The sequence below is a fragment of the Megalobrama amblycephala genome, linkage group LG3 (genome assembly GCF_018812025.1).
Source record: "Megalobrama amblycephala isolate DHTTF-2021 linkage group LG3, ASM1881202v1, whole genome shotgun sequence".
Taxonomy (NCBI): domain Eukaryota; kingdom Metazoa; phylum Chordata; class Actinopteri; order Cypriniformes; family Xenocyprididae; genus Megalobrama; species Megalobrama amblycephala.
This window is the reverse complement of record NC_063046.1, coordinates 11979621-11995355: the sequence shown is the minus strand read 5'-3', so window position 1 is coordinate 11995355 and position 15735 is coordinate 11979621. Positions and strand designations below refer to the sequence as shown.

The 15735-nt window shown below is 38.7% G+C and overlaps 1 protein-coding gene across 2 annotated transcripts; it reads right to left on the bottom strand.

Annotated features, from left to right (window-relative positions):
* Positions 1–245: 245 nt before the first annotated feature.
* efs (embryonal Fyn-associated substrate) lies at positions 246–14734 on the bottom strand. Of its 2 annotated transcripts, none has more exons than XM_048183844.1 (8): positions 14528–14734; positions 13054–13323; positions 9385–10782; positions 9158–9280; positions 4836–5732; positions 4371–4445; positions 2028–2279; positions 246–1780 (listed from the first exon to the last, which is right to left on the bottom strand). In XM_048183844.1, exons 2-8 carry the CDS (start codon positions 13063–13065, stop codon positions 1598–1600), a joined length of 2940 nt encoding a protein of 979 aa, XP_048039801.1. In that variant the 5' UTR covers positions 13066–13323; positions 14528–14734; the 3' UTR covers positions 246–1597. The 2 variants fall into 2 exon arrangements, with proteins under 2 accessions (XP_048039801.1, XP_048039799.1); XM_048183842.1 differs by having other exon boundaries at positions 4803–5732; positions 14528–14733.
* Positions 14735–15735: the final 1001 nt, after the last annotated feature.

Below are 15735 nucleotides of genomic sequence, written 5' to 3'. Positions count from 1 at the left end.
ATATATCATGGTGTCTCAAAAGAGCACACTTAGATGTTCTTAAGATGATCTAAAGAAGTACTAAAGAAGAATTTTTAGTATGTTAAGTACAAAATTAGTGCACGAAAATAGAGCACTTTAAGTATATTATAGCAATGTACTTTTTTTTCACCTGGGCTGACAAAATATGTAAAAACTAAAAAGGCCACTTTTTTCCTTTTTTTTTTAAATTTTTTTTATAAAGGCAGTAATATAGAGAAGGCTACTTGAGATTTAAACTGATATTTTTATGGCTGAATCATTCAATTGCAAGAGTTTTATTTCATATTGATCACTGTAATGAACCAAATGAACCAGTCAAACCAAACTAGAGTCGAACAGCAAGAATAACACTGATAGCATTGTACCGGTGGCAAACATGTAAACCCTGAATATAAAATGAAGAGACGTGGGTATTTACAGACAGATACGGGAGAAGGGGCAGAAAGAGAGAGAGCAGATGGAGGAATGGACTCTGAGGTACAGACTATGAGGGCGTCTTGTAAACATGAGTGTACATTTATGACACTGACTTGATTTTTCTAGACAGGAGGGAAACAGGTGCATGTTTCAACCTGTTAAATGGGTAAGATACACAAAGCTCAGTCTCGCTAGAACTAAGCCTGTTCACATATGAATTATTGTAAGCACCAGCATTTTGACTGCCACTCTGGAAGCTAACATATATATATTGCTGTTTTCAGAAATGCTGCATAGCATATTTCAAAACAAAAACCCTGTATTATATTAGTTTAGCAAGAGTTGCTGCTTCACCCTTAAGCTGCCTTTGTGAGCATGTGCAGAAACTGACTGCGGGAGTGTGAGAATTACAGGAAGAAAAAAAAGAAAACAAAAGGGTGTGAAAAAAAGGTTGAGTGGACCTGACAGACAGGTTTATTTCTGAATCAGCGTTGTGGGAAAATACTTTATATCTCTCCAAAAAAAAATTCAATTAAATATTGAATCTCTCATTCAAAATGTACTGTGCTTCAAGTCTGTTTAAATAATCAAGCATTCCTTCTTGTTCAACTTCTGAAACTAAGTTAGCTTTATCTGTTTTGGTTACATTTGCAGCACAACTGAAACCTCCTGGGCTGTCAAATTAGTCACTTCGATCTCTGTAACACCAAGGCCACTTCACATTTACAAACAAACTGAATAATTAGACCAGTTTACAAGAGCACCCTTAAATAGAGAAAATCACTTTTACCTTATTGATATCAATATGGTTAAGGGGACAACATAAAGCTATTAAAATGTGCCTGAGGTTGCAAACATCTTCAAACATCCATCAATAAGTTATTAAAACATTTTAAGTGTGCTTGGCACAAAAAAAAAAAAAAAAAAAATGAAATGGAGAAACACCCGTCTAAAGTGTCAAAACCTACACAGGCAAGCAGTTACACTCCAACACATACTGTCTGATCACCATTTATCACAGTTGAACCGATTCAAGCAGTGACACGCTTTTGATACCTCCTCAAACGCAAGTGATTATGAAATATATATATTAAAAAAAATAACAAAAACAATAAGGCATTCCACTGTGAAAAGTAAAACAAATCCCGCACAAATAACATCAAGATATCTCAGCTAATCGCTGCAAAAGCCCAGAGAACCCAGCTGCATGCTGGGATAGGTCAGCTACTCTGTCCACCATTTCTTGCGTAGCAGGGACTGAAGGATAATTCTGGGCTGCACCCTTGGTTGCCACGACAACAGCCTTTAGAGCTTGGCAGAGGCGTCCGCTGGAGGTGGTGACCTGAGGAGACAAACAGCGGTTGTGTTTAAATAATGTCACCTGTTTATAATAAGCGCATTGCTGGAAACTGACCCGTCAACATGTTTACCCACACGGACTGTTCTCGTTGAGTTATCAATCATGACTCACAATTTGATTTGCTGGGGCATGAATCATTAAGCACATTCCCTTGTAATCAAGAATTTGTATAATAATACAGAAACAAAACCTCTCATAACACTTCTAACCAGAGTATCCGTGTCCTTACCTTTGCTCTGAGGTCTGAAGAGCTGAGAAGCCGTGCAAGTGTATCTCCAATAAAGACAAGTTTGTGTGCGGTCACAATGAGACTTTTCCCCCTGGAAACGAAGACTCGGGGTGGTTGGTTCCCTTGGACGCTTGTGAACAGGGAGTCTATGGCATCGGCCAAGCAAGAAAGATGAGAGAGACTTTGGGAGGAATAGAAGGAGAGCAGCTCTGAATCCTCCAGAGAGAGAGAGACTGGGGGTGAAGGAGTCAACTGGTGAGGAACAGAGAATAAGATTATTTATATAAAACACACAATATACTGTATATAAAGATGCAGAACAGACACAAGCACCCTATAAAATATCTAAAAATGCATATTTAGAGGCCTACAGCATATGTTCATCTCAGAGCGGTCCTCTTAAACTTTATAAACTTTCATTAGGCTAAGTTGAAAATCATTCAGAGTAGCTTATCTTTGACTCAATGAAAGGGTTCTGTTGTGTGTTGAATTTCTGAAATTTGGGGTTTAAAGGTGCCCTAGATTCAAAAATTGAATTTACCTCGGCATAGTTAAATAACAAGAGTTCAGTACATGGAAATGACATACAGTGAGTCTCAAACACCATTGTTTCCTCCTCCTTATATAAATCTCATTTGTTTAAAAGACCTCCGAAGAACAGGCGAATCTCAACATAACACCGACTGTTACGCAACAGTCGGGATCATTAATATGTACGCCCCCAATATTTGCATATGCCAGCTCATGATCGAGGCATTACACAAGGGCAGCCAGTATTAACGTCTGGATCTGTGCACAGCCGAATCATCAGACTAGGTAAGCAAGCAAGAACAATAGCAAAAAATGGCAGATGGAGCAATAATAACTGACATGATCCATGATATCATGATATTTTTAGTGATATTTGTGAATTGTCTTTCTAAATGTTTCGTTAGCATGTTGCTAATGTACTGTTAAATGTGGTTAAAGTTACCATCGTTTCTTACTGTATTCACGGAGACAAGAGAGCCGTCGCTATTTTCATTTTAATACACTTGCAGTCTGTATAATTCATAAACACAACTTCATTCTTTATAAATCTCTCCAACAGTGTAGCATTAGCCGTTAGCCACGGAGCACAGCCTCAAACTCATTCAGAATCAATGTAAACATCAAAATAAACACTGCACTTACGCGATTAGACATGCTGCATGAAGAACATTTTGTAAAGATCCATTTTGAGGGTTATATTAGCTGTTTGAACTTTTTTTATGTTGTTTAAGGCAAGTGCGAGCTCTTGGGGTGTGGAGCACGAGAATTAAAGGGCCACACACCTTGAATCGGCTCATTTCTAATATGCCCCAAAATAGGCAGTTAAAAAAATGAATTAAAAAAAATCTATGGGGTATTTTGAGCTGAAACTTCACAGACACATTCAGGGGACACCTTAGACTTATATTACATCTTTTAAAAAAAAGTTTTTTTTTAGAAGTTTTTGAAAGAACTTTTATAAGTCAGCACTTATTTGATACAAAATACACTAAAAACAGTACTTTTGTGCAACATTAATACAATTTATACAGTAATTTCTATTCAATACAGTTTTCTATTTGAATATATTTTAAAATGTAATTTATTCCTTTGTTGGCAACACTGAATTTTCAACAGTCATTACTCATTACAGTCTTCAGTGTCACATGGCATGATCCTTCAGAAATCGTTCTATTACGCTGATCTGGTGCTCAAGAAACATTTTTATAATTATTGTTATCACAGATGTGCTGCTTAATATTTTTGTGTAGAAACTGATACATTTTTTTTAGGATTCTTTGATAAAAAAAGTTTAAAATTAATTTTTTTTGTACGAATAATGTCCTATTTGATTAGTTGAACTCATTCTTGCTGAATAAAAGTATTAATTTCTTTAAAAAACAAAATATTACTGACCCCAAACATTTGAATGATATTGCATTTATGAGATATTTGGTTTAAACCACATCAGTCAGCTATGGCGTCAGTAGGCAGTGACCATGTTTTGTGACTTTGGCATTCAACATGCAAATATTTTCTTCCCAAAATTGTTGCCATGTTGCATTTCAGAGTGTGAGTGGGCTGTTATTTGCAGTTTAAAACCCATATTCTCTTTCTAGGTATAAATTTGGGTTTTATTATAGTGTTGCAATTTTGGGAGCTGTGTTTAGCTAAATGCAATGCAACAGACAAAGATGTCACTCTGAAACGTATACATCCACCAACAATTAAATAATAATCGGAATGCAAAAACACCTTCTGTATGATTGATCCTCTAGTATGTGTGTGTGTGTGTGTTTGTTTTGGGGGCATATCAGAAAATCAAAGACTTACTTTATTATCAGTTGTGGTGATAAGCTGTGAAGAATTGTGCTCTGTATGGGTGTCTGGTGGAGGCTCTGGCTTCCCCTAATTCAGAACAACAAAAAAATGTAAATGTCCACAAAAAGAGAACTGCAGACCACAGAATGTTTCAACAGAGGCGACTACAGCCATCAAAACATGAACAGAGAGTGAAAAGAGAAGTAAATGTCTGACTGAATGAACAAGACAAAAAGAAAAATTGTGAGAAAATCTAAATATTAAGTTGTCATGAAAGTTGTTTGTTAACTGATGTTATTGTTCCAACTTGTACAATTTTTGAAACCCTCTGCCTGATGAACACATAAAATTTGGAACAAGAACATCAGTGTTTGGACATTTAATCCTTTTTGTTTGTTTCCGCCATACATACTCCACTATTTCTCTATAAAACAGGTGTCTAACCTGCAGTTTGACGTATCCCACACTATCACCTACAGGATATGAAGGCAGCGGAGCGGGAGTTAGGCCGATTCCTGCATACTCATTCCCTTGTTCCTCATCCTCCATCCTTCCCACAGTAGGGGCTAAAGAAACTGGTGCTGGGGGCAATGGGAAAGCTGTGGGTGGCGGGGGCGGCAGTGGTCGTTCCTGGATCCAGCTGCCCTTCCGTGACCCCATGTCCCCTGTAATCGGTTTGACCTCCGCCACCGGCAAAGCAGGTAGAGGTCTCCGGGAAAGAGACTCCTGGGAAGGTAGACGAGGTCGTGCTTGACTCTGTAAAAGGGAAGCGGAGTCTTCGAGAGCGCAGCGGACCATCGTGAGCAGACCATCAGCTGGAGGGGCAGTACCACACACAGAGAGGGCAGGAAGCAGGTCGGAGAGACGGGACCAAGCCTGCTGGAGAACTGGAGGAACATCACCAACATGCCCAGCCTTCCAGACGGAAAGGATCTCAGCCAATGCCGCGGCGAGGTCTCGGGAGGGGGTGGTGGTGAGAGAGGTGGAGGTCAGAGCAGACTGAACAAGAGCAGAGAGAGACGCCTTCCACTGGATGTCCCCGGAGCCGGTGCTTGATACAGACAAACGGCGTGTTGGGATTTCCAGAGTGAGGGCAGGCATGTCATAGATGCCTCCGTCAGGTTCTGACACATCCTCAGAGATTAAGTCTTGCTTTCTTGGACTGGAAATTGAATAGCTACGTCCATTTCCAGTGGTTTCTGCAGTTAAACCAGACATCTCGCTCGCCTCCATGGGTAACCCAGGAAGACTGGGAACACTGTACACATCCTCATCCTCTGCATCTCCAGCCACACCAGCTGATCCCGGAATATTGTAGGTTTGCTGCTGATGGTCAGAAGAGGAATTCAGGGCCAGAGTGGGAACATCATAAATCTGAAAGATATGAGAGACAAAAACATAGTTACTCAGTGTTTGTTTTTTTTTTCTAAAGAGTTAAAACCAAACTCTATTCACTTACACACTATAGTAATTACAAATGTCATTGTGCAAATTGTGCCATTATGCAGGAATCATGTTGTTTATTTAACTGTTGTGGAAACAAAGTCTTGGCTACTGTTCAACTTAAAGGGTTAGTTCACCCAAAAATGAAAATTATGTCATTAATGACTCACCCTCATGTCGTTCCAAACCCGTAAGACCTTCGTTCATCTTCAGAACACAGTTTAAGATATTTTAGATTTCGTCCGAGAGCTTTCTGTCCCTCCATTGAAAATGTATGTACGGTATACTGTCCATGTCCAGAAAGGTAATAAAAACATCATCAAAGTAGTCCATGTGACATCAGTGGGTCAGTTAGAATTTGTTGAAGCATCGAAAATACATTTTGGTCCAAAAATAACAAAAACTACGACTTTATTCAGCATTGTCTTCTCTTCCGGAATCTTTTCCATTGAATTGATTCCATTAAATCCTTTCATCTGTTGCCGTTGGTAATGCACTTTTACGTCACCGTGGTTGTTTCTGGCGATTAGGACATCTGCGACATTTTGAAGCATCGAAAATACACTTTGGTCCAAAAATAACAAAAACTACGACTTTATTCAGCATTGTATTCTCTTCCAGGTCTGTTGTCAATTCGCGTTCACGACTTCTTTCCTGTTTTACGGTGGTTGGCATCCAGCTTATTGGTGCATTACCGCCCCCTTCTGCTCCGGACAGTGACACTGCTGATGTGTTATCTAGTGCGCCTGAGCTTCGTTTACAGTCTGAGGGAGACGCACGCTGTATTCAAGCTATTCTACATTGTTTGTATTTTGGTATTGCTATATTTTTTAAAATGGTGTGTAACTGTGCATGTCGCGGATGTCCTAATCGCGTCACTGTCCGGAGTAGAAGGGGGCGGTAACGCACCAATAAGCTGGATGCCAACTGCCGAAGAAGCAGCGTCACTGTGAAAGCAGATATACAACAGACCCGGAAGAGAATACAATGCTGAATAAAGTCGTAGTTTTTGTTATTTTTGGACCAAAATGTATTTTAGATGCTTCAAAAACTTCTAACTAACCCACTGATGTCACATGGACTACTTTGATGATGTTTTTATTACCTTTCTGGACATGGACAGTCTACCGTACATACATTTTCAGTGTTCCAAAGATGAACGGAGGTCTTATGGGTTTGGAACGACATGAGGGTGAGTCATTAATGACATAATTTTCATTTTTGGGTGAACTAACCCTTTAAGGCTGGAATACACTACAGAGATTTTTGAATTTTAAAACGCTAGGCATCATACACTTGCCGACTTTGTAAACAATTACAGAGAATAACTGGGCATCATACACTAAACGAATGAGGATCACCCACTAACAGATTCATTCCAAATCATTCCGAACATACTCTCACAGAAGCCTGCGCCTCGTTGCTAGGAGATGCATGACAAATGAAAACAATATGTGTTCCAAAATCAGCTTAAAAGGTCAAACATGTCCAATATCCTCCAACTGGATGGAATTATAATCTGAAGTTTAAAAAAAATCAGATTTTCTCTGAAATCTGTAAAGTGACTGCCCAAAATCTGTAGACTGGCTCTGACTTTCAACAGCTAATGTCAACTCCTCCAGACTGCAATAAGCAGCAAAAACTGGGCAAAATTTGTGTAGTGTATTCTAGCCTTTAGTAATGTTCCCTAATAGTGCAGAGTTTAATGACTTTAGAATGTTTCTTGTGTGTCTCCACCATCAATATGTAACTAGAGCATTGGTAAGATTAATTTGCCATGTGACATGTTCCACTTTGACACTGACTAACAATAACATCTATGGATTAAGAACAAAAATCCCTTAACAAAAGACATAATTATATGGTTGCTATGTTTATTTACAGTTGATCTCTGTGTAAAGCACAAAAATCCACAGCTGAGCATTCAGTAGGGATTAATAGGAAAAATAAGAGAGGAAAGAGGAGAGAAAGATTGTGGGTGGAGGGCTGAAGAGAGCCGCATGGGTCTGGCTGATCTACCCAGGCCAACAGGCGGCTGTGACTTGTGTGAACAAGAAAAAAGTGTTAGATGGGATTAGCTCATAGCAGAAAAAAGGTGTGGTTTAAAAACAAAGAAATAGGAGAGGAGTGAGAAATGAGAAACAACTAGAAAAACAGTGAGAGAAAAACAAGAGGAGGAATTGTGTGTAAATGTAATGAAAAATTAAGATCCACTCACATCAAAATATAAGCCAAAAAGCTCAGCTCACAACAGATTATCATGCAGAGGCCACAAATGGATTAAAGTGGAATGTGCAGCATAAATATTGAGGTTATACATAAATGTCCAAAACCTCTGATATTTAAAAGTTGATGAATTTTCAGCAAATAAACATTCTGTCATCATTTACTCACCCTTTCACTAAAAATAGTACCATGTACTGAAACTCAAATCTTATTTGCATTCATGTACAGTACCGCAAAAAAATTTGGGGCCAGCAAGAAAAAAAAATAAATGAATCACTTTAATTTTAATTTAATTTCAATTTAATTAAATTGATTGAAAATGACAGTAAATACATTTATAATGTTACCATTTCATAATAGAAGATTTCTATTTCAAATAAATGCTGTTCTTCTGAACTTTCTATTCATCAAAGAATTCTGAAAAAAAAAAAAAAAATGTATGATGGATTTTTCAAAATTATTAAGCAGCACAACCGATTTCAACTGTGATGATGATAAGAAATGTTTTTTGAGTACCAAATCAGCATATTTCTGAAGGATCATGTGACGCTAAAAACTGGAGTAATGGCTACTGAAAAATGAAAATTCAGCTTTGCCATCACAGGAATAAATTACATTTTAAAATATATTAAAATAGAAAACGATTATTTAAAAATGTAATAATATTTTACAATATTACTGTTTTGACTGAATTTTTGATCAAATAAATGCAGCCTTGGTGAACATAACAGACATTTTTCAAAAACATTTTACCAACGGCAAAATTATAACAGCAGTGCATATTAAAATTTGCAATGTGAAGACATGTTGCATTAGCTTTTGATGCCAATCACCCTAATGACCACTGGAAGTTGTTTGGCTAATGACTGATTGCAATGTACTAATCTGAATATGACACAGTTTAAAAGAGAAATGAGAGCTGTGGAAGAATGCAAGATTTTCAGTGAATAAATGTTTAAATTCCAGTCTGTTCCTCACACAAAGCTATCATATGGCTTCAAAAGACATTGCATGGATTACTTTTATGGTGCTTTTTGTCTCTTTTTGGAACATGGCCCACATTAATTTTCACTGTACGGACAAAAGCAGAATCAACTCCCTAGCATTTCCATTTGTGTTTGATTTCTTACCTCAGAGGCCTGGTCAGTGTGTAGGGGTAGAGCACGAGGGGTGTTATAGATCCCATCATCCTCCTCAGAAGGCACAGCAGAAACTGGATGTTGCCACCTATTAGTGGGTGGTGTATCATATACCTGAAGAACAAGGATAAGCATTAAAAATCTCATTGGCGATCTCTACCATTTCTGCAGAACTACAATCGCTTTCCTATCCCCAAACAAGTTCTCATTTATCTCACCTCTTCAATGAGTTTCTCATCCTGAGAACTTGCACTCTCCCTCTTTGTCACCATTTCACTGTTCTTCTTCATCTCTTCTGCTTGAGTGTAAACATTTTTACTTCCCTGTCGCTCTTCCTCCAACATGTTTGTCTGTGGGGGTGCAGGGTTTGCCTGAAGAACAGGTTTACTGGGTGGAATTGAGTTAGACTGCAGTAAATCCTTCCTGGTTACACTTCTAACAGGAGGTGCTGGCGGAGGGGGTTTGCGGCCAAGGTTTGGGGACCCTGGTACTCCAGACTTTCCCATCCTCGCGAGCAGAGGCGATTCTCTGAGGACACCCTGGGCCAGTTTTCCTCGACCAGCAGGAGGAGTTGAAATAGTACTCTTCTGGGATCCTCGGGCAGTAGGAGGTGTCTGCTTAAGATTCTGGCCTGGGGTTGAGGCACCAGACACTCCTACAGTTCCAGCGGGGTGTTTGCGCTCAGATTGAGGGGTCCTTGATATGGCTCCCCCAGGTGGGGTTGGGGTTTGGTACATCCCTGGAGAATCCTGGTCAGTCTTACTCTGAGAAGGACTAATGGAAGACGACGAGTTGCTTTTGGGTGCAATCCCATCCGTAATTCTTGAAGTCATTCCTGGTACACACTGCCCTGCCACTGGGGCACCACTTGTAGGCGTCTGATATAAATTCTCACTTGTCAACGCAGTGACAGCTGGTCTAGGCACCAAGTAGCATCCATCGGAATGCCCGGCCCCTCCATCTCGTGGACTTAAATATCTTGCCTCCCCTGCTGTCTCTGCTGCAGACCTGGGAACAGCAGTTGGAGTCAGGTACAATGAGTCTGATGCCAGTGCACCTTGTGATCTGTGTTGTGCCGCCAGTGGTGCAGGCAAGGTGGGTGTCTGGTAGAGGGTCCCTGACTCGCCACCCCTTCCTCTAAGTGAGGGCGAGCGGGGTCGTCCCGCCACACCCACATCCCCCCAGTCAGGACGAGGCCTGGTTCCAGAACTAGAATGCGATCGTGGTCTTCCTGCATCAGGGTGATGCAGCTCTCCAGATCTGACTGGGGCAGGAGCAGCCCCAGGGCTCTGGTACACCCCTTCAGCTAAGCTGGGTGGTGAGAGATATACCCCATCTGAATCTTCAGAGCTCAATCCATTAACCCTGGCCTGCTGGCTAGAGTCCACACTAGTAGCCCGTCGGGTATCTGTACCTGAAGCAGGAGTAGGAGCAGTTTGAAGAAGGCGTAATCGGTTGGCGGGGGCAATGCCTTGGCGTCCATGTAGAGAGCAAAGCCACCACCCTGGTCCTCCATCCTGCTCCTGGTCCAGAACCATCAAGATATCACCTTTGCGGAACGCCAACTCCTCTGGACTTTCAGCGGCATTGTCAAAAAGTGCCTTTGCAAGCACCGTCTACAAGACAATAAAAAACAAGACAATACTAGGAGGAGAAGGAACCAAACAAAAGGTTTTAAATAAAACATATCAAGACATAAATTACCTCTGCACTGGGTTGTTTCCTAGCCTAGCTTTCAAATAAACCTGGCATTGTACTCTATGAATTGTTGGCTCTGTGACAAATTGCTTATGCTCCTCTACTATAAGTCACTTTGGATAAAAGTGTCTGCTAAATACGTAAATGCAAATAAAACAAAATCAGCACAAAAAAAATAATACAATTTTGCATAAATAAAAAAAACAAGACAAAGAGGAAAAAACTCATTAAAGGGTTAGTTCACCCAAAAATTATAATTCTACTTGTGTATATATATATATAGTATAATTCTACTTCAACACAAATAAAGATGTTTTTGATGAAATCAGAGAGGTTTCTGTCCCTCCATAGACAGCTATGCAATTGAAACTTTGACGCTTCAAAAAGTTCATAAAGAGATCAGAAAACTAATCCATATGAATTGAGTGGTTTAGTCCAAATTTTCTGAAGGGACTCGATCACTTTTTATGATGAACCGATTTAATTTAGGCTTTAACTCGCATATAAACATTGATCAGCGAACATAAGCAGAAGCTCAACCGAACCTGAATGACTTGAGAACTAAACCATTCAATTCATATTAGTTTTCTGATCTCTTTATGAACTTTTTGAAGCGTCAAAGTTTCAATTGCACAGGCTGTCAATAGAGGAACAGAAAGCTCTCAGATCTCACCAGAAAGATCTTCATTTGTGTTCCGAAAATGAAAGAGAGTTTGGAACGACATGAGGATGAGTATTTAATGACAGAATTTTCATTTTTGGGTGGACTAACCCTTTAACATGGTCCATGGGAAGGACAGCAATAGTGCAGTAGAAATGCTAGATTTCAGCTAGACTGCGAGCAACAACGTAATTCAATTGTTGTTTAAATTCAATGTACTCAGCTAAAATGATTTTTTTAGCCTTCAGCTGACTCTACTTTGGTAGCATTTGGGCCCCATTATGTTAGTAAGGGAAGTCCAAAAAAATAAAAAATAAGAGGAAACAACAGAGCCACTTCAACCAGGTTCATCAACCTGTGTAACCAGGAATCCAGTGGGCATAAATCAATTGGTTTTCCCATTTACTTAAACAGAACTAGCATATCACCACGACATGTGTGAACACTAAACATCCCAAATGAGTCTCACAGTTGACTCAAACATTTAAAGAAGACACAAATATAGCTTAGATTAAGTAGCACATAGCAATGAAATTGCTGACCTAGATTCTTTGCATACATAATAATAATAATAACCTTTAATTTCTATAGCACCTTTAAATGTATATCTCAAAGCGCCACCACAAAGATAAACTATAAAATAAGCAAAATAAACTATAAAATAAGCACAATGAAAAATTATTCAATTAAAAAATGCCAAGAGATTTAGCTTGCCTTATCTCAATCAGTAAAGAATTCCAAAGTTTTGGAGCTAATGAAGAAAAAGTCCCATCTCCCATCAATCTTAAACGAGTTAAAGGAACAGTTAAAAGACCAGTTTCAGAAGAACAAAGATCATGAGTTTGAGTATAGGGAATTAAAAGCTCAGTCAAATATTGAGGAGCCAACCTATGTACGGCCATGTAAGTAAGCATCAAAATTTTAAAGTCTACCCTAAACCTAATGGGGAGCCAGTGCAAAGACTCCAAAATGGGAGTAATATGATCTCTTATCCTAGTTCCAGTAAGGATTCTAGCAGCTGAATTTTGCACTACCTGCAATTTGTTTAAGGTCTGTAATGCCTACAGAAAAACTGCTCTTTTAAATGCCTCTGAATAAGGACACATGAGCTGAACAGTTCGAGTGACGTTATGAATGTAATGGGATGGCCTTAAGGTCTTTTGTATTCAGAACACCACGCTACTGCCTTCATGGGTAAATCAATATTGATAGAGAGAATGCATAAGTAAGGGCAGAGGTCTGTGATTATGGGAGAGAGAAAATTAGTGATTAAGGGAAAGAGGCGCCGAGTTGATGATAATGAGGATAACTCGTGGGGGAGGGGCTCAACATCTGTCCCTCAGTTTTAGGTCCTTTTGTCACCCCCTTCTATACCTCTAAATTTCCCTCTCATTCTCTCATTCCCCCCAGGGGATGTGGTGCTCTGAGGCAAGCTGAGCTCCAGTTCCCCCTCCTCCATACTAGCAATGGATATGAATATTACAGATGGGACAGCAGAGAGTTTTACAGAGGTGACTTACACACTTACCGAAAGGGACATGATTGAAGCTGGTTCTCCAACAGTTTTTGGATGTTAATTCCACATGGGCTCTCCACAGAAGCTGTATCCCATTCACACGTGCACTGCGTGACTCATCTGCATGTTTTGCAGATCTGGTTTTCCATTAACCCGAACCGTGCAGTGGTGGTAAATACGATGGCCTTTATATCCAGAAAGATCAATTTCTCAAAACCATGATCGTTGTGCTTTGCAGTCTGTGACTTTCATCACATCAGACAGTTGCTGCACATATTGCACCTGGAGGATTCAAGATAAACACATTTTATTGTTAAATCTTAATAAGATAGTGGTGTGTCAGTAATACAGAATTTACTTTGTTAAACTCTTAAGAAACAGTCAGCTGTAACGGTTAAACTAGTCAGACCAGTCGTGGGGCTTCACTGGTGCAGTTCAGACAGAAAAATATCTTATTTCATGGGAATTTGGCTGATAACATTGTTAAGTACAGCTGTAATTTGGTATTTAATTTGGCTATATGATATCATAACTTAGTAATTATGGGTTAATATAGGATGAGAGTTGTTCTCTATTTGTTCATTAAAGTATATATATATATATATATATATATATATATATATATATATATATATATATATATATAAATAAAAACACTCTACAATAATGTTCATTAGTTAGGTAAACATTAGTTAATGTATTAACTACCACGAACTAACCATGAGCAATACATTTGTTACCGTATTTACTAATCTTCGTTAACGTTAGTTAATGAAAATACAGTTGTTCATTGTTTGTTCATGTTAGTTCACAGTGCATTAACTAATGTTAACAAGATTTTAATAATGCATTAGTAAATGTTGAAATTCACATTAACAAAGATGAATAAATGCTGTATAAGTGCAGTTCATTATTAGTTCATGTTAACTAATGTAGTTAACTAATGTTAACTAATGAACCTTATTGTAAAGTGTTACCATATTATATATATATATATATATATATATATAAAATCACTTCAGCAGATGTGGCACAACACCCTACGAAAGGCAAGGACACTGGCCTTTTGAGACAAGAGTCCATAGGATAAAATGTATATATTATTTTATTTAATAATAAAAAGACGAATTATAATCATGCTTTCCAAGCCTTTCAAGTCTTTTTGATAGGTTAAACTGCACTAGGCTGCATCAGAAGAAAAAAAATCACAGTACTAAGCCACGTTTCCTTTTCCATCAAGACATCTCAAGCTTTCTTTTATGCAGTAGAGCCCCAATGAGACAAATAGAGGACTAAAAAACGGAGAAATAAAATAAAGAAAACAAGCAAAAGCTCCCATTCCCCGGATAAACCAGTGCCAAATGCATTAGACATATGAATAGCGTTCTTTCAAAATACGGGATGCATTTAATTTCAGTCACAAAGACGCAAACAAGCGGCGAGCAGCCAATGTAAATGTTAACTAAACAAGCAATTCTCGTCTTACCGTTCAGATGTCTGGAAATAGCATCTGGAAATACACAAGTAGAGTCAAATCTCGCAAATCATATCTTCTCAAAAGACTGCAACGCACGGCTGTTGTTTTTCTTTTCTTTCTTTGGGGATACGCGTCTCGCTCCGCCAGGCTTCGCCCTACCCTGGCCTGCTTGGTTTTGAATTACAGTTGAGCGCATATGGTCGCTCCCCCTCATTGTGCCCGACAGATTGATACAGTGCATCACGCCATCTAGCGGATCTTATTTTTGTCTACTTATGGAATTTTTAAAATGTCTGAAGGCTGCAGCTGCGCCTCTAATGTAACCTTATAGGACATAAGGGGAAATTAAAGTTTATGAATGTACTTTTAGTTTTTGTGTTTATAGAAAAATTTATTAAAAGAGTGGTATTTAAATAAATATTTAAAACATATTTAAATCAGTTCATGTGAGTTCAGTGGTTCAATATTAATATTATAAAGCGATGAGAATACTTTTAGTGAGCCAAAAAAACAAAAAATAACAACTTTTCAACAATATAGTGATGGGCCGATTTCAAAACACTGCTTCGGAACTTCAAATTCAAAGATTCGGAGCGCCAAAGTCACGTGATTTTAGCCGTTTGATAGGAGATCCGAGTCACTGATTTGATTCGTAAAGAAGCAGTGTTTTGAAATCGGCCCATCACTATATTGTTGAAAAGTTGTTATTTTGGGGTTTTTTTGGCGCACAAAAAGTATTCTCGTCGCTTTATAATATTAATATTGAACCACTGAACTCACATGAACTGATTTAAATATGTTTTTAGTACATTAATGGATCTTGAGAGAGGAAATGTCATTGCTGTGAATGCAGGCCTCACCGAGCCATCGGATTTCATCAAAAATATCTTAATTTGTGTTCCGAAGATGAACGAAGGCGGTGTAGAACGACATGAGGGTGAGTAATAAATGACATTATTTTCATTTTTGGGTGAACTAACCCTTTAACTGAGCTAATAGGTTCCACACGGTAACCTTACTTAGTTAAACGTCATACTGAAAACATATGTAACATACAAACATGAGGAATTGTTCATTGTTAACAGGAACTGCATGCTGAATAAACACAAAGCTTTGTTATAGAACAAAAGATAGGGTCGCTGCCAAGGTATTTGATAATGCTGTCCTCACAAGGTGCAACTGGTTAAGAAAGACTGAACTTTTCTGTTCAAATCCAA

Excerpts from the sequence above, each read along its gene's own strand:
- efs (XM_048183842.1), bottom strand. Across the intron at positions 9,281-9,384 it reads ATGAGAAACTCATTGAAGAG|GTATATGATACACCACCCAC; the intron begins GTGAGATAAATG and ends CTTGTTCTTCAG. Across the intron at positions 1,781-2,027 it reads CTTCAGACCTCAGAGCAAAG|GTCACCACCTCCAGCGGACG; the intron begins GTAAGGACACGG and ends TTGTCTCCTCAG.